At 41.1% G+C, this 25806-nt stretch overlaps 1 protein-coding gene across 2 annotated transcripts in view; it reads left to right on the forward strand.

The window, feature by feature from the left end:
* The first annotated feature begins 15533 nt into the window (after positions 1–15533).
* The window catches only part of PSMB2 (proteasome 20S subunit beta 2), a 43230-nt gene continuing 32957 nt past the window's right edge, over positions 15534–25806 (forward strand). Inside the window, exons 1-2 of one of the 2 annotated variants that reach the window (XM_082416244.1) lie at positions 15534–15762; positions 19907–20029. In XM_082416244.1, coding sequence (XP_082272370.1) covers positions 15672–15762; positions 19907–20029 — 214 coding nt within the window. In that variant the 5' untranslated portion in view covers positions 15534–15671. The remainder of the gene's footprint in view (positions 15763–19906; positions 20030–25806) is intronic. The other variant, XM_082416243.1, reaches the window with a different exon arrangement.

Consider the following 25806-nt stretch of genomic DNA (forward strand, 5'->3'; position numbering starts at 1 on the left):
GGATTAAATGTAAACTCCAAGAGAACAGGGAGTTTTGTCTGTTGCTCACTGCTATATCCCTGGAACCTAGTATAGTAGTGACTCAGTAAACAAGTACAGTAAGCACTCAATAAATGCTGTATATTTTATTCTCTGTATCTGTCTTCAGGGCACATCCTTTCATGCTGGAGCAATAGCATTACTTCTCATCATGCATGTGCACATGTGCACACACATGCACACAAGTATGCAGTAAGTCTCAGGGCATATTCCTTCAAGTACTTGCTGAACGAATTAGGAATGACTCTGCAAGACAAGCATTATCCCATTTTTCAGATGAAGAAATTGAGGCCATATAGCCCATAAATGGGATTCCCATCTTGGTCTTCAGACTCCAAGTCTGGTGTTCTTCCTTCAGCAGCCGACAGTTGAAGAATTGTAGAAGCACAGAGCTGAGAAATCACCTAGATTTAATGGGAATGACAAATGGATCTGTTTGGCTGGAAAAGAGGAGGACTCATGCAGGGGAGGAGTGGGCAACAACTCTGGAGATGTGAATACTTGTCAGATGGCGGGGGAGGGCCTTGAATGTCAAGTGAAGGGGCCTGGAAATTATTCAAAAGCAATGTAGAGTCACTGAAAATCTTCCTATGAAAGGCCTTTTAGGATGCTTCATTTGGCAGCAGTATGAAGAGTGTACTGGAGTGGGAGGCTGGGGCATAAACATTTCTTAGGAGGTTGCCACAATAAAATGATAATGTTCTAAACTGGCACGATGGAGGCAGTGGCAGGAATAATGAAAAAATAAATGAAATTTATAAACATCTAGTCAGACTAATCAGAAAAACTGGAGAGAGTATACAAATTACCAACACCAATATCAGGAAACAGGGAAAGGTTATCACTACAAATCCTAGAAAAATTAAAAGGATAATAAGGGGGTACCATGAACAACCTTACACCAATAAATTTGACAACTTGGATAAAAATACGATTTCCTTGAATTACTCAAGTAGAAATAGATAGCTTGAATAGCCCCGTGTCTGTTAAAGAAAACTCATCTTGTTTTAAGGTAAAAGGGGATGTGCCTATTACTTCCCACTGTTTGTTGCATCAAGTCTCAGCACTCAGTGCCACCATCTCACTCATCTGGCTCATTCAAAAACTAGCTTAAGCTAGTTTGAAATAGGTCTCCATTTCTTGTAGTCAGAAGAATCTTGACTAATCCACCGTCTTAAAGACTACTTCCAGGACAACAGAGCCTCTGACATCTGTTCGTGGTGCTGACTGTGTGCCCCTATTCACTTCTTCAGCATGGTGTCAGGGCCATGAAATTCATCCTCAACCACAGGCACCCTGGACACTGTGGGCTCTGTCCATGGTCCTGACCACAATCCTCATTTACCACTACAGCCCTAGGAGTCAGTAACAGAGTTTAGTCACACTTTCCAAATTTGGGAACTCAAGAAGATACTCCAACCCCCCACTCTCTGGCTGTAGCTTCAGAGACCTTTGATGGTCCTGCAGTGCCCAATTCAGGCAAGGCTGAGGCCAAGCTCTGGTTACAGAAGGCATAAACAACTTAGGGCAGAAGGCCAGCCATCAGTAGGCAAGTCCAGGCCCCTAAAGAGAAGTCTGGCAAGATCAAGGCAGAAAATCAAGGCCACTACCAACTGGGCAGAGCTCCAGCCTTGGAGGAACAGGGGAGAAAACTAATGAAGGAAGTCTGCTGTGTGGACCAAGTACACCTGGAGGCAGTGAAAGAGGTCACAGCCTGACAGGTACAAGAATGCCCAGGGCATCCCTAGAAACCATGTGACAAGCTTAGGATAGAACCTCTAAGTCCAGATAGACTGGTGTTGGGGGGGGTGGTGGGTGGGGGTGATGAACCTGAGCCTGTTTGGTTCCCTTGCTGGAAATTGACTGTTCACTCACCCAAAGGTAACTCAATACTATGGGCTGAGCTGCCTTGAAGGCAGAACTTCTCCAGGTCAGGGAAAACACTGAGGCTCTTGTTGTCACTTGTGCATGACACTCAAATGATGAAAAGAGAGAGAGAATTTGGATCAACCAGAGAAGGCTTCCCAGAGTGGGTGCCTCCCTCTTGAGAAGAGTGGAGAGTCAATTTCCAAATAACATTTTTAGTTCCTACTGTGTGTCAAGGACTGCAAAATACTTTTTCACACACTTCCTTTTTTTTTTTTAATAAATTTATTTTATTATTTATTTATTTATTTTTGGCTGCATTGGGTCTTTGTTGCTGTGCAGGGGCTTTCTCCAGTTGTGGCGAGCGGGGGCTACTCTTCGTTGTGGTGCGTGGGCTTCTCGTTGCAGTGGTTTCACTTGTTGCAGAGCACGGGCTCTAGGCGCGTGGGCTTCAGTAGTTGTGGCACGTGGGCTCATTAGTTGTGGCTCGCGGGCTCTAGAGCGCAGGCTCAGTAGTTGTGGCGCACAGGCTTAGTTGCTCAGCCGCATGTGGGATCTTCCTGGACCAGGGCTCAAACCCGTGTCCCCTGCATTGGCAGGCGGATTCTTAACCACTGCGCCACCAGGGAAGTCCCCACACACTTCCTTTTTCAATCCAAACAATCCAGTGAGAAAGCTATTTTTATCCCGTACTGTATTAGTCAGGGTTCTCCAAGAACAGAAACGATAGGATATATATATTCATATATATGAGGATATTTATTATAGTAATTGGCTCACATGGCTATGGAGGCCGAGAAGTCCCACAATATGTTGTTTGCAAGCTGAAGCACCAGGAATGCTGGTGGTATAATTCAGCCTGAGTCCGAAGGCCTGAGAGCCAAGAGCTCTGATGTCTAAGGGCAGGAGAAAATGGATGTCTCAACTCAAGAAGGGAGAGAGAGAGAGAATTTACCCTTCCTCCATCTTTTTGTTCTATTTGGGCCTATCAACAGATAGGATGATGCCCACCCACACTGGTGAAGGTAGATCTTGTTTACTCAGTCTACTGATTCAAATGCTAATCTCTTCTGTAAACACCCTCACAGGCTTACTCAGAAATGTTTTACCAGCTATCTGGGCATCTCTTAGCCAAGTCAAGTTGACACACAAAATTAACCTTCACACATATACATAGGGAAACCGGAGCCCAGAGGGGTAAATGATTTGCGTAAGGTCACATGGTCAATATGTGTCAGAGCCCTTGCTTTTTCCATTGCATGGTGTAAGCTCCAACTTGAACCCTGCACCCACTCACTCGAGTACACTTTATCCTCCAAGCAGGCAGTGCATTTTGGAAAGGCCAGCTGCCTTTCTAACAGCTGCACCTAGCATAGCTGAATGAGGTAAGTACCAGCCATGCCTCCTCTTTTGGTCAAAAGCAGGTAGAGGAGCTCTGAGCACACATTAGGCCTGGCAGCTGGAGGGGGTTTGGAGACTTCAGGTAGCAGGGAGGGGGAGGAAACCTCTGTGGAGGGAGGAAGCTGGTGGGGATGGAGGTGGGAGAGTTCCCTGCTGCTCCCAGAATGATTCTCACCTGCCAATCGATGGCTGGAGACTCACACAAGTGCTAATCAGCTCCATTGATACACACAGGTTGGGGCTACAATCCATTTTCACGTGAAATGGCAGATCAATTCCTCATTCTCTGCAGTCCCTGACCAGCTTCATCAGGCCATCCATCCTTGAGGGGCTGAGATGCTGAATTAACTCTCTTCATCTCCAGCCACCTGCAAGCTTTGGCTTTCTCTATATTTTCCCCAGATACAATCTCACTCCCCAAACCATTGCCAGGTAGCAGTACAGTGGAACTCTGGGCTGGGCATCCAACAGACCTGGGTTCCAGTCTCAGATCAGCACCTAACTGTGTGACTTTGGATAAGTCACCTCACCTCTTCCAACTTCAATATTTCTCAGCTGTGTAATGAGGATAAAAATTTCAGATCTGCAGGGTCATTGTGAGGATCCCAGCTATATCTACCGAATGTAAAGTTGGGAAACACTGCAAAATGTAGCTAACATAAAGCACAGGCTAGAAGAATAGGTTATTTTCCCAAACCTGGTCTTCCCCCTTCACCCCAAGCCCTATCCTTGAGATCTGACAATTCTGGGAGGGAAGGTCTGTTGACACGGCTCTATGAGAGGTTTATCTCCTCTCTTGGGTTATGTTAAGTAGTCAAAAACAGCTCTTGGGTCCTTGTTCTCCTGGCATGATCAGACCTTCTGGTGAGGGTCACTGGGTTCTGGAAACTGAGCTTGGAAGTACCAGAAACCAGGCGGGCAGGAGCTGAACTCAGCTAAGCCAGGTGGAGTGCCTGTGGAAAGGATGTGTCTAGGACTCTGGGTAAATTTCTGGGCTTACATCCTGCTCACAAAAAAGAAAGCTCACCCATAAGGACAGATACTTTTTCAGTACTCATCAGTTTTATTTAATTTCCAGGGAAAGGACCATGTTCTAGAGATGCCTTACTTATTCTTCTCGTGGATATCCTCTTCCAAAAGCAGGAGTCCTCTGAATCCCTCAATCCTACCTCCTAGTCATAGATGATTAGATGGGGGTAGGGAACAGTTGCTTAAAGACGGGCCAGTCAGATTCTTTCTCGCTTCACGTGTATTGAGGCAGCCATAATAGTGTACGTGGAAACAGAGGAAACCAGTCTCTGAGAGAAGAATGGAGCAGACATGCAGAAGAACAGAGAGGCAGGAAATTAGGAGGCTCTAAGAGACAGAAATGGGGGGGAGTTACTGCCAGATGATTTCTTAGTTCCCAAGCATATCGACTGGACTTGTTGGAGGTGGGTTCAATGAGTTTCTCCTGTGTTCTTCCAATGTAAAAAACACTTTGTTAAGCTGGATTGGGCAGATTTCTCTTCCTTGCTGCAAAATAGCCCTCTAGAGCAGACCTCAAGTGTGCAACTAGTGCTTTAACTTTTTCTTTTTTACACACCTAGTGCTAATATTGACACGTTAAGTGGGACAATTACCAAAAACCGAAATGGAAGTTGTTTGGCCGTGGAACAGTTCTACCAAAGTGCTTCTGAATTAGCATCTGTACACCCCATGTATCCTGGAGGTGGAGTACTAATCATTCACTCATTCAAAAAGTATTCAGTAAATACCAAGTAATACGGTTCCAGGTACCCTACTATGGACAGGGGATACAACAGGAGCGATACAAACTCTGTTCATATGAAGCTTGCATTCTGTTGCGCTCACTTTTTCTCATATAGAAAATGGAAATAGTAGCAGTATTAAATAACCAAAACACATTTAATTTAAACACGATAATCAAACAGTTTAAATACATACATAGGACTTAATATATCTTAAAAGCTGTTATAGGCTCTCTTCATAAACAAATTACCTCATTTAATTCTTACATCATCCTTATAGGTAGATACTATTATCATCTCTGTTTTTTTTTTTTAAAGGAATTCCTTTATTTTTATTATTTATTTATTTATTTATGGCTGTGTTGGGTCTTCGTTTCTGTGCGAGGGCTTTCTCTAGTTGCGGCAAACGGGGGCCACTCTTCATGGCAGTGCGCGGGCCTCTCACTATCGCGGCCTCTCTTGTTGCGGAGCACAGGCTCCAGACGCGCAGGCTCAGTAGTTGTAGCCCACGGGCCTAGTTGCTGCGCGGCATGTGGGATCTTCCCAGACTAGGGCTCGAACCCGTGTCCCCTGCATTGGCAGGCGGATTCTCAACCACTGCGCCACCAGGGAAGCCCTCATCTCTGTTTTACAGATTAGAAAATGGAGGCACAGAGAACTTAAGTAACCTACCCAAGGTCACACAGTTAAGTGTTGAATCTGGGATTTGAACCCAGTCTGCTTGGTGCTAATCACCCATGCACTTAACCATTACATCATACTATCAGTACAAATGAATAACATCCTAAGTCAGAGATGAATCTGCGTCAATTCCCCTGGTCTCACCTGGGCCCATTTCCCCAGATGACAGCCAGGAAGCTGAGCAGATCTAACAGGTCGTGAAGAGCGGAGAGCTCCATCAGCCACCTCTGGAGCCAAAGCAGTGCACAAAACTTGGGTCCAGGGTACTGGAAAGGAGCCCTGGCCACTGCTCATCCTACCTCGGGCTCTGCACAGCCATCTGAACTCCCCAGACCTGCCAGCATGCTGATCTCTCCAGGGAGCTTCCTGGTGAGAGATGCTAAATCACTCACATGGATAGCTGCTTGGCAAATGCCTCAAAGAGAAGGCTGCCCGGCCCAGGGCCTGCATCTTCTGACTGTGCTCTTGCTTCTTCTTCTTCCAGAGCATTTATCACCAGCTACTCTGATTCAGAAGTTTTCTCACATCCATGCCTTCCTTTTCAGCCTCTGTCCTGACTGCATTGTTCCCCACCGGGTGATGCTAACAGCCCCCTCATTGGTCTTCTGGGGTCAACTCTCTTTCCCTCCAATTCTTCCTCTTCACAATGGCCACAACAACTTTTCTCAAATGCATCCTTGACTGAGTCATGCTCTTGCTTTAAAAGCAATGCCTCCCTTTAGGATGTTCCCATTAGGGGAAACATTTCTTGAAGATGCCATCTGTTGGAAACCTCAATACCATTACATTGTTTGGAATGCTTTTCTTTACACCCTTGACTTTCTACCCTGTCAACCTGAGGAGTTCCTAGCCAGTTGTTTTTATTTACCAAACACTTATGTAGTATTGTGTATTACTACTTATGCAGTAATAGTGCTATGTTCTAAACACCTTACAAATAATCTTTACAACAACCCCATAAGGAGGGTACTGTTATTAACCCATTTTACAGATAAGGGAACTAAGGCATAGAGAAGTCAAGTAACCTGTCCCAAACCACACAGAGTTGGTATTCAGACCCAGGTACTCTGAATCTAGACTCCATGTTCTTAACCAGTTAATTAATTAATCAATCAATCCATTCACTCATTCGTTCATTCTTCATTGAAATATATTTATTGAGCACTCACTATGGCCAATCATTTTTCTAGGCACTGAGAATCCATCCACCTACAACAGCAATCTGTACAATCCTATATTGGAATTATTTGTTGATCTCTCTCTTCTCTGGGGCCTCCTCCTTGAAACTGTTCATCTTTGTAACTCCTTTAGAATCTTGCACAGTACCTGGCAGGCAGTTTGTCCTCGGCAAATGTGTTTCACAGGAATAAATGAATAGTTATCAAGAATGGTGCTGACAGTAATGATAATGTCAACCATTCAGATGAATCTGGTGTGTGACTATGACAGTGTGGGCCAGGGGCCAGGTACATCATCACAGTTGAGCCCTAGGCCAAGAGGCTCCTGGGGAGATGACAAGTACCTTCTGCATGTAGACCAAGCCGTTGTCACTGTGATTATTTCTGCCATTAGTGTTTGTGTTATGCTACAGCGTGGCAGGTGCCAGCAGCAAGCTGGCCTGCCATACTTCCTCATGGCAGGAGAAGCATCAGGGAAGCAAATGCTTTCAGAAGATGAGCAGCAAGGAAGACCAGGCTCAGGATGGGCTTTCAGCCCGGAGTCTCAACAATCCAAACATCAGTTCTGGGTGGCTGGAGTCAGGGCACATTTGTATCTTACTCTTGTCTCCACAGTCCAAAGCCCTAGATATATCAGAGAGCAGGAATATAGAAGGGGGTGCTTTGGAGCAGGAACCATTAGATTAAAGGGCCCTAATCAAGAGAGCTCATCAACTTTCATTGGCTCAGATCCTGAGTGGGTGACGGTATAGTTAGGGGTGGGCTCCAGATGGAAGATGGATTTGGGATGAGAATGGGAGGGGGACAGGTAAGGCAGAGCTTAACATGGTCCTGAATTCCTTTATTTTTCCAAGCCCTGGGAGGAGGTACACCAGGCTTCCTGGTTCTGTTTAATCTCCTTGGGGACCAAAAATCAGATGGCACAAATGATACTTCTGATGTTTATGCAGAATTCTCATAAGTCCTCTATGATTTTTCCTAAAGGATCCCAGAATCACTGTATTTAATGATTACAGCCTTCTTGGGTCACTGGAATTCTCTGAAAGTCATTAGGTCCTTTCCCCTGCCTCTGGGCAAGAGGTTAAAACAGTTATGGGGGGTAAATAGAAATTATGTGCCAGTGACATGCTTGGTGCTGTCAGTTTCAGACAGTACAAGACAGCAACAGGTCTCTGATTATGGACCACTTCAATTCTACTGGGGATGCGTCAGCTCCTGTGGGACCTACAAGAAGAGTTGTGTTTTTGGCCATCAGCAGATGTGACCACTTTGGTCCCTGGGGGTAATGCAAGGAGGAGAAAGGTGTCATTTGTCTGACAGCTTCCAGGATGCTAGAGCCTGCTGCTGAAAACACCAGCCAGCCCTGGTGTTTGTGTTTTAGGCCAATCACACAACCCAGGGATTGGGGGGTATGGGAGATTTTCCAGGGAAAATTCTTTCTTTCCAGATGGAAAAGCTAAGGCCTGGAGCACAAGATATATTCATAGAGTTTGTCCAATCTCTAGGTTCCTGATTTTTAATTTAACCTCTTCCCTAGGACTGGCTCCATCCCAAAGCCTTCTAACTGAAAGCGAAACTTCTTTTTCCCAGGTCAGTAGTGGGAAAGCAGGAAAGAGAATTTGAAATTTGAGAAGGTGCTTATCTGTCCTGCATCTTTTTCTCTAAGACTGCTTCTATCACCTCAGGGTACCTTGCCCAGGAAGGACATTGCTTTTTGGGGTTTTCATTCCAAATCCGTGCAGTTCACCCATTTGTACTTTAATCTTTCTCTGTTTACCCCAAACATACCCTCATTCACCCCTGGCCTTCTCCCCTGCCCTGCCTCTCCAGTTGAGGCTTGGGTGGGCTGCCTTCCGCCTTCTATGCTTTGGTTTGGTACCCTGCATTCTGTCTGGACTGACTCCCCTCTGGCCCAACCTCTCCTGTAATGAACTTCCTTCTGGTACATCCTTGGTACATCCACCTCCCACAGTGGTGAATGGCTCTGATGGATAGTTCTTACTATGCATTGATTGGCCATTTGCATAACTACCAGACAGCTCTGGGACTTGAAGAGCTGCCTTTGAAGATGGTGAATACGTAATAATAATATCATTTATTAAATGCATACTGTATGCCAGACACTAGGCTAAACACTTTGTTTTATCTCATTTCATCCTCACAACAACTCTCTGAGGTAAGTACTATCACGTTCATTCCCCATTTTATAGGTAATGAAATTAAGATTCAAAAAAGTTGAACATCTTGGCCAAGGTCATCCAGCTGGTAAGTGGTAAAGCCAGGATTGAAACTTGTGTTTGTTTTATTTCTAAATATAAGCTTTTAACCACCATTTGCACTGTCTATCCAAGTTGGAGGAATTGAGTTTTCTGGAACGTGACAAACATCAGTGGTAAGCATAGAGACCATTTTATGGAAACGTGTGTTTGGAAGAAATCTTCCTGACCTGATGCAGAAGGTGCTAAACAGAAATGTGATGAGGAGAGATGAACATCCAGGCTGAAGTAAAAGTAGATACCATGAAGGCCAAAGATGTGATATAGAAAGGTGCCTTGTAGAAAAGGAAGAGGATTTAGAAATGCTGCTTATGACTTCAAGTATCTAATCATCAATAAAATATGGCTGGGGGCTTCCCTGGTGGCGCAGTGGTTGAGAGTCTGCCTGCCAATGCAGGGGACACGGGTTCGAGCCCTGGTCTGGGAAGATCCCACATGCCGCGGAGCAACTAGGCCCGTGAGCCACAACTACTGAGCCTGCGCGTCTGGAGCCTGTGCTCCGCAACAAGAGAGGCCGCGATAGTGAGAGGCCCGCGCACCGCGATGAAGAGTGGCCCCCACTTGCCATAACTAGAGAAAGCCCTCGCACAGAAACGAAGACCCAACACAGCCATAAATAAATAAATAAATAAATAAATAAATAAATAAATAAATGGATTATCACTTTAAAAAAATAAAAATAAAAATAAAAAATAAAATAAAATATGGCTGACAAAAAAATGAACTATTTAAATGACATATTTATCCATCTGGGGTGGACAACCTCAGAGGTACCACCAAGGCTGAGAAGAATGGGACTTGAATGTGTAAGAGAGTGGTTTATACGGAGTGGGCCTGATAAGACCAGAACCTTGGGAGTATCAGGGCCCATTCCAGAGGGGCAGGTAGCATATGTTAGATGTAATCAAGGAGTCAAGGGCATCATTGAGAGGTGAAGCCAAGGACAACTAATGAATATCAGTGGCTGAATATCACGACCAGCCTATGAGGCAAAGGTAGGGCCAAAGGGGAAGCTATAGTCACTGAAGGTCAGTCAGAATGTGCCAAGGGAATGGGCTCTGACTGGCAGAAGCAAATGAAACAGGAAACATGGAAGACTGAAGAGGGGAACGGTCATTCAGTTAAGCATGGTTCTGGTAGTTGGTGCCTTGCTATTAAGAGACAGTTTCCTATCACACTGTGGATTGTTTTAAAAGTGCTGACTTGCATCTGGCAATGGAAGGATGTACCTTGTTCAAAATAAATTCATCTGCTGGAAGGGGTGTGGTGCAAACCACAGGACAAGAGATATACACCTGTAATGGGTGTGAATTTTACCCTACAACTGTCACACATAAGAAGTGGTGCATTTTTCTACATTCGATAAATATCACGTGAGCCCTCACTCACCCTGGTTAATAAGAAATTCAGTTTCAGAAATGTTTTTGGGGACTCTCCCTCTCCCTAAGACCACACAAAAATTCTGAGCAATGTACACTGGCTTGGATTAGGTTCCCTAGAAGCAGAGTCTGAGACAGGGATTCTTGTTCAAGTGACTTATTCGGGGAGTGATTTCTGGAGAGAGGGTGTGAGAGAAGCAGGATGGGACAGAGAGTTAAGAGCTGGAAAGAATGTGGTCTCAGCTGATTCTACAAGAAAGCTCTGGAGCACAAAATAGAACTCAGAATTAGTTACCCATTGAGGCAAGAGAGCCAGTCTTTTGTATCCCTGTGTCAATGAGTTATTGCTCAAGGTGGGGTGCAGCCTCCCGAGTGAGGGGAAGACAGTTCTCTAGAAGAGAGGGTAGCTGTTCTGGGCTGAATGTTTGTGTCCCACACAAAATTCGTATGTTAAAGCCCTAACCCCCAATGTGATTATACTTGGAGACAGAGCCTTTGCACGGAGGTAATTTTTTTTTTAATAAGCAGATATTCATTTTAAATTAATTATTTATTTATTTATTTATTTATTGCCTGTGTTGCGTCTTCGTTTCTGTGCGAGGGCTTTCTCCAGTTGCGGCAAGCGGGGGCCACCCTTCATCGCAGTGCACGGGCCTCTCACTGTCGTGGCCTCTCTTGTTGCGGAGCACAGACTCCACACGCGCAGGCTCAGTAGTTGTGGCGCACAGGCTTAGTTGCTAGGCAGCATGTGGGATCTTCCCGGACCAGGGCGTGAACCCATGTCCACTGCATTGGCAGGCAGGTTCTTAACCACTGTGCCACCAGGGAAGTCCCACCACCACTCATTTTAGATCTCCCTCCCCTTTGGCTTACCTGGTAAGTTGATCCACATCCTAATTTCTTTTTCCCTCCAGCTTCATTGAGATATAATTGACATATAATATTGTTTAAGTCTAAGGTGTATAATGTGATAATTTTATAGACGTCCACACTCTCATTTCTAAGGTGTCTGGTCTCCTGACCCTTACCAGGCCATGGTTGCTATAATTGCCCACTTATAGTTCAGCTGGGCATAGGAGAACCAAGAGATGCCCCAGTAGATCACCTGAGTGCTAAACATATTCCTCTATGCCCTCATTATGTAGCAGCAGCCCTATCTCCTCATGATGATTAGGATCAATTATCCCTGCCAAACTATTTGTGCAATTTACTTGTAATCTCTGGACCTGCTCAGACGTGATCCTAGATGTATCACTTTCATTTTATGATGTATTACTGCTGGGCCCACTTCACCTTATAATCTGGGGGGTTAGATAGAACTCAGCTCATAATGAGGAGTTCTAACTATATGGTCATTTGATGTCCTATGGTCAGACGCTTCTACCAAGATGGTATGCCCTTGCTCTAGAATCATAGAGGTCTGAGCTACAACTCTCCTATTGTGGATTAACAGAAGTTCCAGATGGCATATTTCTTTACCAAAGACAACTCTAGTAACATGCAGTCAACTGGGAGCAAATAGTCCAAGTAGCCAGGCTGCTTATATTGTAGCTTGACACTGCTGCAGAGCACTTTCTTGTTCTGGACCCACTCAAAGCTAGAGACCCTCCACATGTCGATAGATGAGACCACCAATCAACAACTAAAACAAAAAATACAAAGCTTAATTTATTGCTTACTTAAGTACATGCTGATCAGGCTTAGTTTCTGCAAGAAGAGCAGACTGCTGATCTTAGAGTTTTGGGAAAGCATGGAATTCAGAGATTGGTGGATTTTCAGAGGCATGAGGGGGTTGACATAATCCTAATAAGTGTGGTTACTTGGGTGAGTCTGTTCATTAGTTGGCATTCAGAAGTATGTTCATTGGAATCAGTCAAATCTTGATTGGCTGACTTTTAGAGATAAGGAGTTGTCACTGAGTGGTTGGCTTGCAAAAACATGTTCATTAGGTAATTGATATATCAATATTGATTGATTAGAAAAACCCTTCTGGTGATTTGTTACCAAGGGTATAGAACTCTCATTTATTGATTAGACAGGTTTGAAACAGATTCTTGCTTGATACCATCACCTCAGAAAACAATCAGTCTTTTCATAATAATGTGGGAACTTTTAAATTCTGTTTTCCCTTTTGATTTTCACTCAGCCAAAACTCATATAGGGAATTTTGAGGTCACTGGAGAAATGTGATCCAAGATTTCTCAGGCCTGACCAAGAAAACATGTTCAAACAACTCCTTGAGTCTACCTTAGATAGCCAGGCTGTGTTTTCTTTTAGCTTAGATGTAAATTGTTCGATTTCCCTGTGATGTTACTTCATGTAAAATATGAAGTTGGGGGCCAGATTTTGTGTACCTATGATGTAATATGTGAACCTCTCCATAATTTTGTTTTTCTGTTCTATAAGAGATTCTTGCCTAAGGACTTTAGACACAGCAGCTTGTTAACATTAATATCTGCTAAAGAATTCCTTTTAGCTTCTGTAGTAGGAGAAGGGGAGTAACAGAAGCAAGATAGGGCAGGGAATAAAGCTAAGCAAGAATGTGGTCTTGGCTGGAGCTTAGCTTTAGACTGATCCGCAGGGAAACTCTGGAGGACAAATTATATCCCACTTTAAGTTAAGGGAAGTGACCTTTTATCCCTGTGTCAGTCAGTCAATGGCTGGGGAGTGGGAATAGGTGCATAGCCTCGCAGGCGAAGATGCTTCTCATGTGGTTGAGGGAAATTCTCTGAAGAAAGGCAAAGCTGTGAGTTGTTATTAATCAAGATTTACAGCAGCTAGGGGATGGCAGCTACCATAAGTAGGTAAAAAGGTTATGGGCAGGGCATCAACAGTATCTGATACATTAACATCCCTGAATATTTAGGGGTGGGCCACTGATCTCCAGTCTATCTTTGTCCCAACCTTACTATCTAAGCTCACAGAGTCTTTTGAGTATGGGGTGCGCTGATGCTTCCATGTCAAGCTTGGGAGTCTTGGCAAGGCTGGTAGCCTCCTGTAGTATGGCCACATTCCCTAGGTACAATGTGGTCATTCTTCTTTATGGTCCTGCTAAACTTCCCAGGGTTCATGAAGGAGCAGGATATGATTTCTTATACTCATGGAGCCAACCAAACCTGCAACTCCTTCCCATCTCAAGAGAAATACAAAGCAAATCTCTCTCCTAAATGTCCCTTTTATAAATAAGGAAACTGAGGCTCAATGAATTTTGCACCAGGGTTGGAAGAGGTGGAGCTGGGACCAGAGTTATTTGTTGATTTACAGGTCTCCCACTACTTCAGGGGTCTGAAAACTATGTTGCATGAGCCAAATCCACCTCTCCCCCTCACCTGTTTTTGTAAGTAAAGTTTTATTGGAACACTGCATGTTCACTGATCTAAATATTGGCTATGGCTGCTTTTGCACTACAATGGTATCATTGAGTAGTTGTGGCAGATACCTTATGGCCTACAAAGCCCAAAATATTTACTATCTGGCCCTTTACAGAAAAACTGACTACATCATGCTGTTTCTGGAATCTCCACACACACTTTTTCTAATCTAAGATTTGGTTATTTTAAGACTTTAATTGAAGGAGGGATTCTCCCTAATTCTTAGTAAAATAGAACAAGTTATGTCTTGAAAATCTACTTTCTTTTATATTAATGAGAAGTTAGAGACTCTCTAGTTTGACTTAGCTAGAGGGGATTTCAAGAGTCCTGGGGAGGAGTAGGAAAGAGCCGGTTTAAAAGATACTTGGGTCCTTTTTAAAAATTAGATTTTTCAATTCAGAATTCTGCAGCCTTTATGAATGAATGAATGAATATTGGTATATACACAGGAAAAAAGGTCTGGAAGGATACAGACATCTGGTGAGTAGTTACCTCGAGTGGGAGGAGGAGAAATATTTCACCCTTCGCTTCTGTATTATTTGTGTATGTGTGTGTATAGTATAACTATGTAATTTTTGCAATTGTAAAACGCAAGCAAAATGACAGAGAAAGATAAAGAGAAAGGGAAAGAGGCTTGAGAGACTTCTTTCCCAGTGGTGTTTAAAAAAGGATCTTTCTAGGATGATGGATGCATCTGTGTTCATAGTGGAATGCTTGACTTAATGACCTCACTTGCCTCTGGCATCATCCCGTGATAGATGGGCTGCCCCAAACTCCTCAGGCTCTATGTTCCTTCATGGGCAGAGAGCTGGAAGAAACATTCAGAAGGGAGTAAGGACTACACATTTCTGCAGAAGCAAGTGAATTGCATAGTTGTGTTTGGAGATACAATTGCAACCGGTTTTCCATTTCTGAGGCAGCTAGTATGGCTAGTATGAAGACTCAGTTGTGAAACCATTCAAATGTCAGAAACTAATCATGGAATATATCAGCTTTCCCCAGAAGGGCTGCAACATATAAAGGGATGGCTGTGCTTTTTCCTTTTAACATATGAGTAATACGTGAGCATTGTGAAACATTCAAATAATACAGATGTGTACAAAATAAAAAGTGAAAGTGCTCCTTTCAAATCACCGTTACCAGAGGTAGCAACTACATGTAATTTGAGGTTGGAACATAAAAGATCTTTTACGATTTTAGTCTTCATGCTTAGATCTTTAACTCATTCATATTTTACTTTTATGAAACATGTAAAAAGGGGTCCTTTCAAGTTTTTTTTTTTTTTCTACTAGCTTGCAGGAAAGGGGTTTCTGGCGATATTTTACCGACCACCGAAGGGAAACGGCCATCTACAGACGCATGCCTTTTGGCACACACGTGTGTTCGGCACTTTACATATAGTGCATGATTCCCTCCTCAAGCGAGTTTTAAACTCTCAGTTATAAATAAAGAAACTAGGCATTACATAAGTTAAGTGGTCTGTACTGCCGGGATTGCCAGAGACCTGGACAGGGCCAAAAAGCGAAGACAGATTTTCACACACCGAAGGCCACGCCCACTTTCCAAACTCTCGCGACAGTTGTACGTCATCCAGAGCGCCGTTGGCCGGGACGGTCGCGCGGTCTGCGTCGCGCGGATCTTTGCTCGGTAGTGCTGTCTCACTGGTGAGGCCGGGAAGCTCGACAGTCCCGCGCTCCATCGAACCTGCAGTCCCCGGCCTCCTGCCACCATGGAGTACCTCATCGGCATCCAGGGCCCCGACTATGTCCTTGTCGCCTCCGACCGGGTGGCCGCTAGCAATATTGTCCAGATGAAGGACGGTGAGAGGAAACAGGGGAGGCCCGGGCCTGGGTATAGGGGCAGCCGGTAGGAGTCCGTGGGGGGGGCGGTTGGGTGAGTACCAGGGAGGTCTGGGAGGTGGAACCCCGACTGCCCTGGTCTGCACTTGCTTAGTTTTAGAATTAGGAAACAGGCAGACAAGTTTAGGGCCTTGACTTTCGCTCTCCCAGGGCTCCTGGGTCAGTACTCTTCTCTGGCTTTTGCTGAATGCTTGCTGGGCGAGAGTTGCTTAAGGCAATTAAGTTTTTAAGTGTCTAAGCGCCAGCCTGGCTCCAGGATTCCTAGATCCAATCTCTGATAAATTTCCTGTTGTCGGGCTGATGACGTTAGTTTGCTGGCCGCATAAGGTGGGATCCTGGGGAGAGTGAGAGACTGTGGGACTAGAAACCTGGCATTTCCCTTCCGCGGCCTGTATCTTCCCGAGTCTTAGCTCTGATTCTTCTTTTCCAGGGCACTGGCTGCCTAGTTTTCCTACACTTAAGTAGCTAGTGGAGTTAGGAAACTGGAGCCCTGTCACTTATTTGCTTTATGACTTTGTACAAGTTGTTTCTCAGTGCCCAGATTTCCTCATCTGCTAAATCAGGTTAGTAATACCAACCTCAAAAGCTTGTTGGGAGGAATGAGTGAAAAAGTTTTGTGCAAATGTTTAACATCATGCCAAATACTTAGTAGTAAACATACTAAGCACTTATGTACGTATTATTTTAAGCAATTTACATTAATTCATTTACCCTTTTGAAATGGGTGCTATTACATTGCCACTTTACAGATGACAGTTCTGAGGCATAGAGGTTAAGAAACTTGCCTAAGGCCGCAAGTGGCAGAACCCAGGTTCAAACCTATGCAGTTTGACTCCATATCTTTTGCCATAACTGCTATACTATACTGTCTCCCTACAGTAAGTACTCAATAAGTAATTTTAAAAAGATTTTTGTTGCTGATCTGTGGAATTTAAGAGTGGGTTTTTGTGATTGATCATAGGTATACTGCTGTTAAAAGAGTATTATTCTTTGGCTCAGATGATTTAATGTTCATTTGACAAATAGGTTTTGGGCACCTATGTGTCCATTACAGTGCTAGGTGCTGAAGGGATGCAAAGAAGAATAAGATGTGGCCCTTATCTTAGAAGTTACAATTTAATAAGGGATTCAGATATGTGTACAAATAATTATGACACAAGCTAGAAAATGATGCTGCATATGAAAAGTACAGTCACGCTTCTCAGGTAGTGCAGAGGAAGCAGAGTTGTTTTTAGGTACTCCAGAGGAAGAAGAGATTCTAGTTGTAGAGACTAGGGAAAGCTTTGAGGGCAGATAACAGTTCATTTTGGGCTTAAAGAAAGAAAAATTATTAAATTTTAAAACATTTATGGTATGGATTGTTCCTCAAGTCAAATTATGAAATTCCATGATTAGTTTGTAGAAGTTTATTTGTAAACCATGTTTTTCAAAACAGTCAATTTGTTTTTTTGAGGGTAAATCTGTCCATTATTTTGAATATTAAGACCTTTGACATGCAAGTGAGTTTAGCATGAAGTAGTGTCTAGATAGAGCTATAACAAAGTCAGTACCTTCATAGGTGTTCTGTTTCATTACATTAATGAATATGAAATCATTATGAAAAATAAAATGTGCTTTAAGCCTACCTACGTACACAGTACTTCTAGGTGTTATAGGGTATGCAGTGTATTGGGTATAATCCATAAAGGGATCTAAGACATTAAAAAACCAGGAAATAAATACTACAAGATGATTTTGTATGATGAAGGAAGTATCACTAGTAAGTATTAGGTTAGTTTTTAAATCAGTGGTTTCAAAAGTAAATCCTTATGGTATTCAGAGAAAAGAAATCACTGTGGTCTGTAGAAGAAAGATGAATTTGAGTTAGTTCTTGAAAAATGGTTGGAAATAACTGTACTCAGCTCTGATTTTCCGATATAAAAATGTTTATGGTAGAAGCTTCGGAGTAGCATGAGGACTTTTTCCTACCTTTCTTTTCATGAAGGAACTGTGTAGAGTAGGCAAGAATGCTGAAAATGAATAACCTTTTGAGATTCATGTTTCTCCAGATATAAAATGAGAGTGATACTTCCAATCAGTTTTTTGGTTTGTCACTTTGTAAGATATTTTGATACTATAGAGAAGATATTTCCCAGAGATTGCTTGCTTATTAAAATGGCACAATTCTTCAGTTTGGTTATATGCCACATTCCATTTCTCTTCTGGCCTGTATAGAATTGCTTTTAAATTACAGTACCTCAGCCCACACAGATTGCTCTTTTTTCTGAATTCCTGTAACATGTATAATCTGAACTACATTGTCTCACACTGAGTATGATAATATTGTACATGTACAGTTTTCCCCACCTATGAGTTAGGCAGGTGTCAGTGATAGTATTACCATGTTACACACTTGGAAACTGGCTTAGAAACGGCAAATAATTTGCCCGAGTTCAGAGTGCTGAACCCAGATTATAACCAAGGTCTATTGGGTTCCAGTCTAGAGTATTGTACACTCATGTTGCTTATTTTGTTGTCCGTTTGTATCATGTATGTGGATCTTGTAAGTTCTTTGTCAAGGATCAGAAATTTCCTAGAGCTACATAGGCTATTTCCTGCATAACTCAAGGAATAATTAGCATCTATCATTTTTTTTTTTTATATCCCCCTTCACCAATCACTGGCCACACAATAGATGTTTAAAAAACACTTTTGGCCTTGAATTAAGTTCATTTCAAAATTGAACAGTTTACTGTCTCAAAATTTAGCATTTCTTCTAATTGTAACATAAATTCTTTATAAACAAGCTTCCCCTGCCCCCCTGAAATAAGAACAGCTTTTTTTCTCATTATGATAATAACGTAAACTTATTAAGTAATATTTTCTTACAAAGATGATGCATATTAAGTATAGACATTTTAGGAAATACTCATAAGCATAATGAAGGAAATAAAAATTGCCTGTACTTTTGCCACTGGCAAGAACTCAGATGCCAATGGCATCTAATTCTCTTTTGGTTCTTTTTCTTTGCATAGATAATATATTTATAAGTGAATTTTTTTCTTTCATAAACAATTTTGCAAATTAATAGTCTTTAAATCTCCTGTAGCCTATAACAAATAAAAGTGTGTTTATATAGGAGTTTCAAGGCAATTTGATACTATCTACAGGCACATTTTATGTGGTTCCCCCTCTCCCCCGGCAAAGTCTAGGAAACCAAATTACTGGTATCTACAACTCTCAAACACTTGTAAAGTACTTAACTGTAGCATTCTGTTTTTTAAATCCTATTAAGAGATTTTGACATTTCAGAAGCTTTCAAACAGGAAGCATGTCTCCCAGGGAAGATTATTCAGCACTATTTGAAAAATGAAAAGTGAAAGTGAGAGTAAGATAGGGAGATTTAGCCTTTTTCTGAAGCTACAGACTGAATATGCAGTTTTCTTCCTTGGGCATTAATTGCTATCTGAATATTTATTTATCTGTTTAATCTGAATGAGTCTGGTTCAGTTAGATAAGATTAGAGCATTGGGATTTTTGAGGTATTTTTAAATAGCTTAGTATTACAATATTTGTTAGAATTTTTGCTTTGGCACTCATTTTAACTTTCTCTTTGCTTTGGAAATGGAGTTGGTTTACTTTCTACGGTGATTTATATTCTCAGTTGATTTTTTGTTCTTTCTTGACATGGTTCCTTAATTGTAGCACTGGTAGTTTTCATATATGTTTTTGTATGTGTATATGTAATAACATTTGTATTTGTAGAGACATTTCAGGGCTTTGTAATCATGAGCCTAAAGATAATGGCCATTGGCTTGATTCCTTCAGTTTCTTTAACTGTTGTTCATTGCATTTCAAGTGCCTTGACGTTTTTATGTATATTTTCAGTTATCAGCTTTTACATATATTCTCCAGCTGAAATTGATATTAATAAAATATGCAGATGAATTTAACATGCAGAGTGAAAGAGAGTAATTGATACAGTTGCCCATTAAAGTCTTCTAAAAACAGTGATTCATAAAATTATTCAGTATAGTAATTGATAAACCTGTTTGTGGTTGCCTATGTAATAAGAATAAATTTCTGATAAGGCAGTTTCTAACACTGTGTTTTTTTCTTTGAGCAGATCATGACAAGATGTTTAAGATGAGTGAAAAAATCTTACTCCTATGTGTTGGAGAGGCTGGAGACACTGTACAGTTTGCAGAATATATTCAGAAAAACGTGCAGCTCTATAAGATGCGAAATGGTGGGTAATACTTAGAAAATGGCTTTGGTGGGTTTGTCTTTAAATTTGTATTGAAAGAGAATATTCTCTACTGGCAGTTCTATACATGAGCAGACCAATGTGGTCTTATTTTTATTTGAGTCTTCTTATTTTTAAAGCCTTAGCTAGATCCTCCTTCTGATCCTAAAGATTTTCTACAAAAATCCCAGAGCAGAAAAGAGAACCATTACAACACTAATACTTGGGGGATAAAACTAATACCATCTTGAAAAATGAGCATGTTAATATCAGACATTTTAAGTGTTAGAGAATGTGATTTGAGCTAAAGTATATCTGAAATCTCAGAGCTAAAAGACCTAAGTTAAACTTGGTTTTACTATTTTTTTTTATGTGACAAATCACTTATCCTCTCTGAACCTTTATTTTCCTTATCTCTAAAATGGTATTATTGGGAATTCCCTGGTGGTCCAGTGGTTAGGGCTCCACGCTTCCATTGCAGGGGGCACGGGTTCGATCCCTGGTCGGGGAACTAAGATCCTGCAAGCCGTGTGGCATGGCCAAAAAACAAACAAACAAACAAATAAAATGGTATTATAATAATATTAATGAATAATATGTATGAAAATGCTTTGCAAACTTTAAACTCTGTGTAATTGTAGGAGATTTACTGTGTCATAAAAGGGTTCTGCCTTGCCTCTCTGGTAGGTTCTTGTCTAGGGAGATAATTAGGATTTTTGTGAGATATTTTGTGAGCTCTCTCTGCGGCTGATGAACTCTTATCCACTGGGAAAGCCTCCCTGTGAAATAATACTAGCCACTAGCCCTCTGATCCAGGGAAGTTTATAGTGATGCTCCAGCAGAAAGAACCTTCCTTCCAGTTACTTACTTCACAGTGTAATAATACTGTTAATACACAGCACTGCTATAATGTGGCACTGTGAAGGAGCTTAATTTGAATATAATTGTATGTGTAAAATGACTAGGTATGATCTATTTGTATAGTTTTTTAGGCAGCAGACTTAGCATCATGCATTCGATTCTGTAAATATTTTTGAGGGCCTCATGTATGTTAAGCACTCTGCCTAGTACCACAGAGAATTCAAAGATGAATATGGTTCAGTTCCTGCCATTCAGGAACTTAAAGTACATGGTGTTTAGGTTTAAGCAAGTTCAGAATAGTTTAATAATTATTTTTTAACGACTCTACTTATTGCCTACATGGCCTGTGAAGGATGCCAGTGTTTCTGAAGTACAGTCAGTAGAGCAATACTTCACTGTCCTGTCCCAGGAGAGGGAGGAGGAATGAACAAGAGAGCTTCTGTTACCTAGCTGTCAGGGTCTAAAGTCAGCACATAAACCAAAAATTGTATATGACTAAAATTGCCCTTAAAACCCCTTAAGCCGGGGACTTCCCTGGTGGTCCAGTGGTTAAGACTCTACGCTTCCAATGCAGGGGGTGCGGTTCGATCCCTGGTTGGGGAACTAAGATCCCATATGCTGCGTGGTGCAACCAAAAAAAAAAAAAACCCCTTAAGTTACCTGTCAAGTATAGTTTTGTGCATGTATCCCTACACAGTAACTGTTATGCATATTAAAATTTAAGAACTAAGCCAAAATAAGGGAAAGAAAGAAAAATCTATATGCAGATGGTCAGGCATCAGACTTTTCTGCCTTTAAGATAATTGTCAAATCCTTAGTGCTGTTTATAGAGGGTTAGGTAGAGAATTGAAAAGCATTCCTGCTTATTCAGAATTGCTTCCATCATAGTTTAACATGTACTAGTAGACTTTTTATAAGGATGAAATTCAGTAATGTATGTGAAAGCACCTAGCATAGACCGTGAAACATAGTAGCTGTTGTATAAATATTTGTTAGAATTTTAATCTACATCTTAACTGCTGTGACACTGGTGTTTGGAGTGTTGTAGGAAATAACCACATGCTGTCTTTCCAAACTGGCATATTCTGTGTGGGTCTACTGAATTGTCGGTCATTCTTGTGTCTTTTGGCACTAGCCCCATTTTACTGGGGTATTAATTCCCAAAGTGAGTGCATTGTTTTTTTTTTATTTTTTTATTTTTTATTAGGTCCCATTTGTATATTTTTGTTTTTATTTCCATTACTCTAGGAGGTGGATCAAAAAAGATCTTGCTGTGATTTATGTCAAAGAGTGTTCTTCCTATGTTTTCCTCTAAGAGTTTTATAGTGTCCAGTCTTACATTTAGGTCTCTAATCCATTTTGAGTTTATTTTTGTGTATGGTGTTAGGGAGTATTCTAATTTCATTCTTTTACATGTAGCTGTCCAGTTTTCCCAGCACCACTTATTGAAGAGACTGTCTTTTCTCCATTGTATATCTTTGCCTCCTTTGTCATAGATTAGTTGACCATAGGTGCGTGGGTTTATCTCTGGGCTTTCTATCTTGTTCCACTGATCTATGTTTCTGTTTTTGTGCCAGTACCATATTGTCTTGATTACTGTAGCTTTGTAGTATAGTCTGAAGTCAGGCAGTCTGATTCCTCCAGCTCCATTTTTTTTCCCTCAAGACTGCTTTGGCTATTCGGGGTCTTTTGTGTCTCCATACAAATTTTAAGATGATTTGTTCTAGTTCTGTAAAAAATGCCATTGGTAATTTGATAGGGATTGCATTGAATCTGTAGATTGCTTTGGGTAGTATAGTCATTTTCACAATATTGATTCTTCCAATCCAAGAACATGGTATATCCCTCCATCTGTTGGTATCATCTTTAATTTCTTTCATCAGTGTCTTATAGTTTTCTGCATACAGGTCTTTTGTCTCCCTAGGTAGGTTTATTCCTAGGTATTTTATTCTTTTTGTTGCAGTGGTAAATGGGAGTGTTTCCATAATTTCTCTTTCAGATTTTTCATCATTAGTGTATAGGAATGCAAGAGATTTCTGTGCATTAATTTTGTATCCTGCAACTTTACCATATTCATTAATTAGCTCTAGCAGTTTTCTGGTGGCAGTTTTAGGATTCTCTATGTATAATATCATGTCATCCGCAAACAGTGACAGTTTTACTTCTTCTTTTCCAATTTGTATTCCTTTTATTTCTTTTTCTTCTCTGATTGCCGTGGCTAGGACTTCCAGAACTATGTTGAATAATAGTGGTGAGAGTGGACATCCTTGTCTCGTTCCTGATCTTAGAGGAAATGCTTTCAGTTTTTCACCATTGAGAATGATGTTTGCTGTGGGTTTGTCATATATGGCCTTTATTATGTTGAGGTAGGTTCCCTCTATGCCCACTTTCTGGAGAGTTTTTATCATAAATGGGTGTTGAATTTTGTCAAAAGCTTTTTCTGCATCTATTGAGATGATCATATGGTTTTTCTTCTTCAGTTTGTTAATATGGTGTATCACATTGATTGATTTGCGTATATTGAAGAACCTTGCATCTCTGGGATAAATCCCACTTGATCGTGGTGTATGATCCTTTTAATGTGTTGTTGGATTCTGTTTGCTAGTATTTTGTTGAGGATTTTTGCATCTATATTCATCAGTGATATTGGTCTGTAATTTTCTTTTTTTGTAGTGTCTTTGTCTGGTTTTGGTATCAGGGTGATGGTGGCCTCATAGAATGAGTTTGGGAGTGTTCCTTCCTCTGCAATTTTTTGGAAGAGTTTGAGAAGGATAGGTGTTAGCTTTTCTCTAAATGTTCGATAGAATTCACCTGTGAAGCCATCTGGTCCTGGACTTTTGTTTGTTGGAAGATTTTTAATCACAGTTTCAATTTCATTACTTGTGATTGGTCTGTTCATATTTTCTGTTTCTTCCTGGTTCAGTCTTGGAAGGTTATACCTTTCTAAGAATTTGTCCATTTCGTCCAGGTTGTCCATTTTATTGGCATAAAGTTGCTTGTAGTAGTCTCTTAGGATGCTTTGTATTTCTGCGGTGTCTGTTGTAACTTCTCCTTTTTCATTTCTAATTTTATTGATTTGAGTCCTCTCCCTCTTTTTCTTGATGAGTCTGGCTAATGGCTTATCAATTTTGTTTATCTTCTCAAAGAACCAGCTTTTAGTTTTATTGATCTTTGTTATTGTTTTCTTTGTTTCTATTTCATTTATTTCTGCTCTGATCTTTATGATTTCTTTCCTTCTGCTAACTTTGGGTTTTGTTTGTTCTTCTTTCTCTAGTTCCTTTAGGTGTAAGGTTAGATTGTTTATTTGAGATTTTTCTTGTTTCTTAAGGTAGGCTTGTATAGCTATAAACTTCCCTCTTAGAACTGCTTTTGCTGCATCCCATAGGTTTTGGGTCGTCGTATTTTCATTGTCATTTGTCTCTAGGTATTTTTTGATTTCCTCTTTGATTTCTTCAGTGATCTCTTGGTTATTTAGTAACGTATTGTTTAGCCTCCATGTGCTTGTCTTTTTTACGTTTTTTTCCCTGTAATTCATTTCTAATCTCATAGCGTTGTGGTCAGAAAAGATGCTTGATATGATTTCAATTTTCTTAAATTTACTGAGGCTTGATTTGTGACCCAAGATGTGATCTATCCTGGAGAATGTTCCGTGTGCACTTGAGAAGAACGAGTAATCTGCTGTTTTTGGATGGAATGTCCTATATATATCAATTAAATCTATCTGGTCTATTGTGTCATTTAAAGCTTCTGTTTCCTTATTTATTTTCATTTTGGATGATCTGTCCATTGGTGTAAGTGAGGTGTTAAACTCCCCCACTATTATTGTGTTACTGTCAATTTCCTCTTTTATGGCTGTTAGCAGTTGCCTTATGTATTGAGGTGCTCCTATGTTGGGTGCATATATATTTATAATTGTTATATCTTCTTCTTCGATTGATTCCTTGATCAATATGTAGTGTCCTTCTTTGTCTCTTGTAACATTCTTTATTTTAAAGTCTATTTTATCTGATATGAGTATAGCTACTCCAGCTTTCTTTTGATTTCCATTTGCATGGAATATCTTTTTCCATCCCCTCACTTTCAGTCTTTATGTGTCCCTAGGTCTAAAGTGGGTCTCTTGTAGACAGCATATATATGGGTCTTGTTTTTGTATCCATTCAGCAAGCCTGTGTCTTTTGGTTGGAGCATTTAATCCATTCACGTTTAAGGTAATTATTGATATGTATGTTCCTATGACCATTTTCTTAATTGTTTTGGGTTTGTTTTTGTAGGTCCTTTTCTTCTCTTGTGTTTCCCACTTAGGGAAGTTCCTTTAGCATTTGTTGTAGAGCTGGTTTGGTGGTGCTGAATTCTCTTAGCTTTTGCTTGTCTGTAAAGCTTTTGATTTCTCCATGAAATCTAAATGAGATCCTTGCCGGGTAGAGTAATCTTGGTTGTAGGTTCTTCCCTTTCATCACTTTAAGTATATCATGCTACTCCCTTCTGGCTTGCAGAGTTTCTGCTGAGAAATCAGCTGTTAACCTTATGGGAGTTCCCTTGTATGTTATTTGTCGTTTTTCCCTTGCTGCTTTCAATAATTTTTCTTTGTCTTTAATTTTTGCCACTTTGATTACTATGTGTCTCGGCGTGTTTCTCCTTGGGTTTATCCTGTATGGGACTCGCTGAGCTTCCTGGACTTGGGTGGCTATTTCCTTTCCCATGTTAGGGAAGTTTTCGACTATAATCTCTTCAAATAATTTCTCTGGTCCTTTCTCTCTCTCTTCACCTTCTGGGACTCCTATAATGCGAATGTTGTTGCGTTTAATGTTGTCCCAGAGGTCTCTTAGGCTGTCTTCATTTCTTTTCATTCTTTTTTCTTTATTCTGTTCCGCAGCAGTGAATTCCACCATTCTGTCTTCCAGGTCACTTATCCGTTCTTC

This window comes from Balaenoptera physalus (assembly GCF_965194825.1).
Source record: "Balaenoptera physalus genome assembly, chromosome: 1".
Taxonomy (NCBI): Eukaryota; Metazoa; Chordata; class Mammalia; order Artiodactyla; family Balaenopteridae; genus Balaenoptera; species Balaenoptera physalus.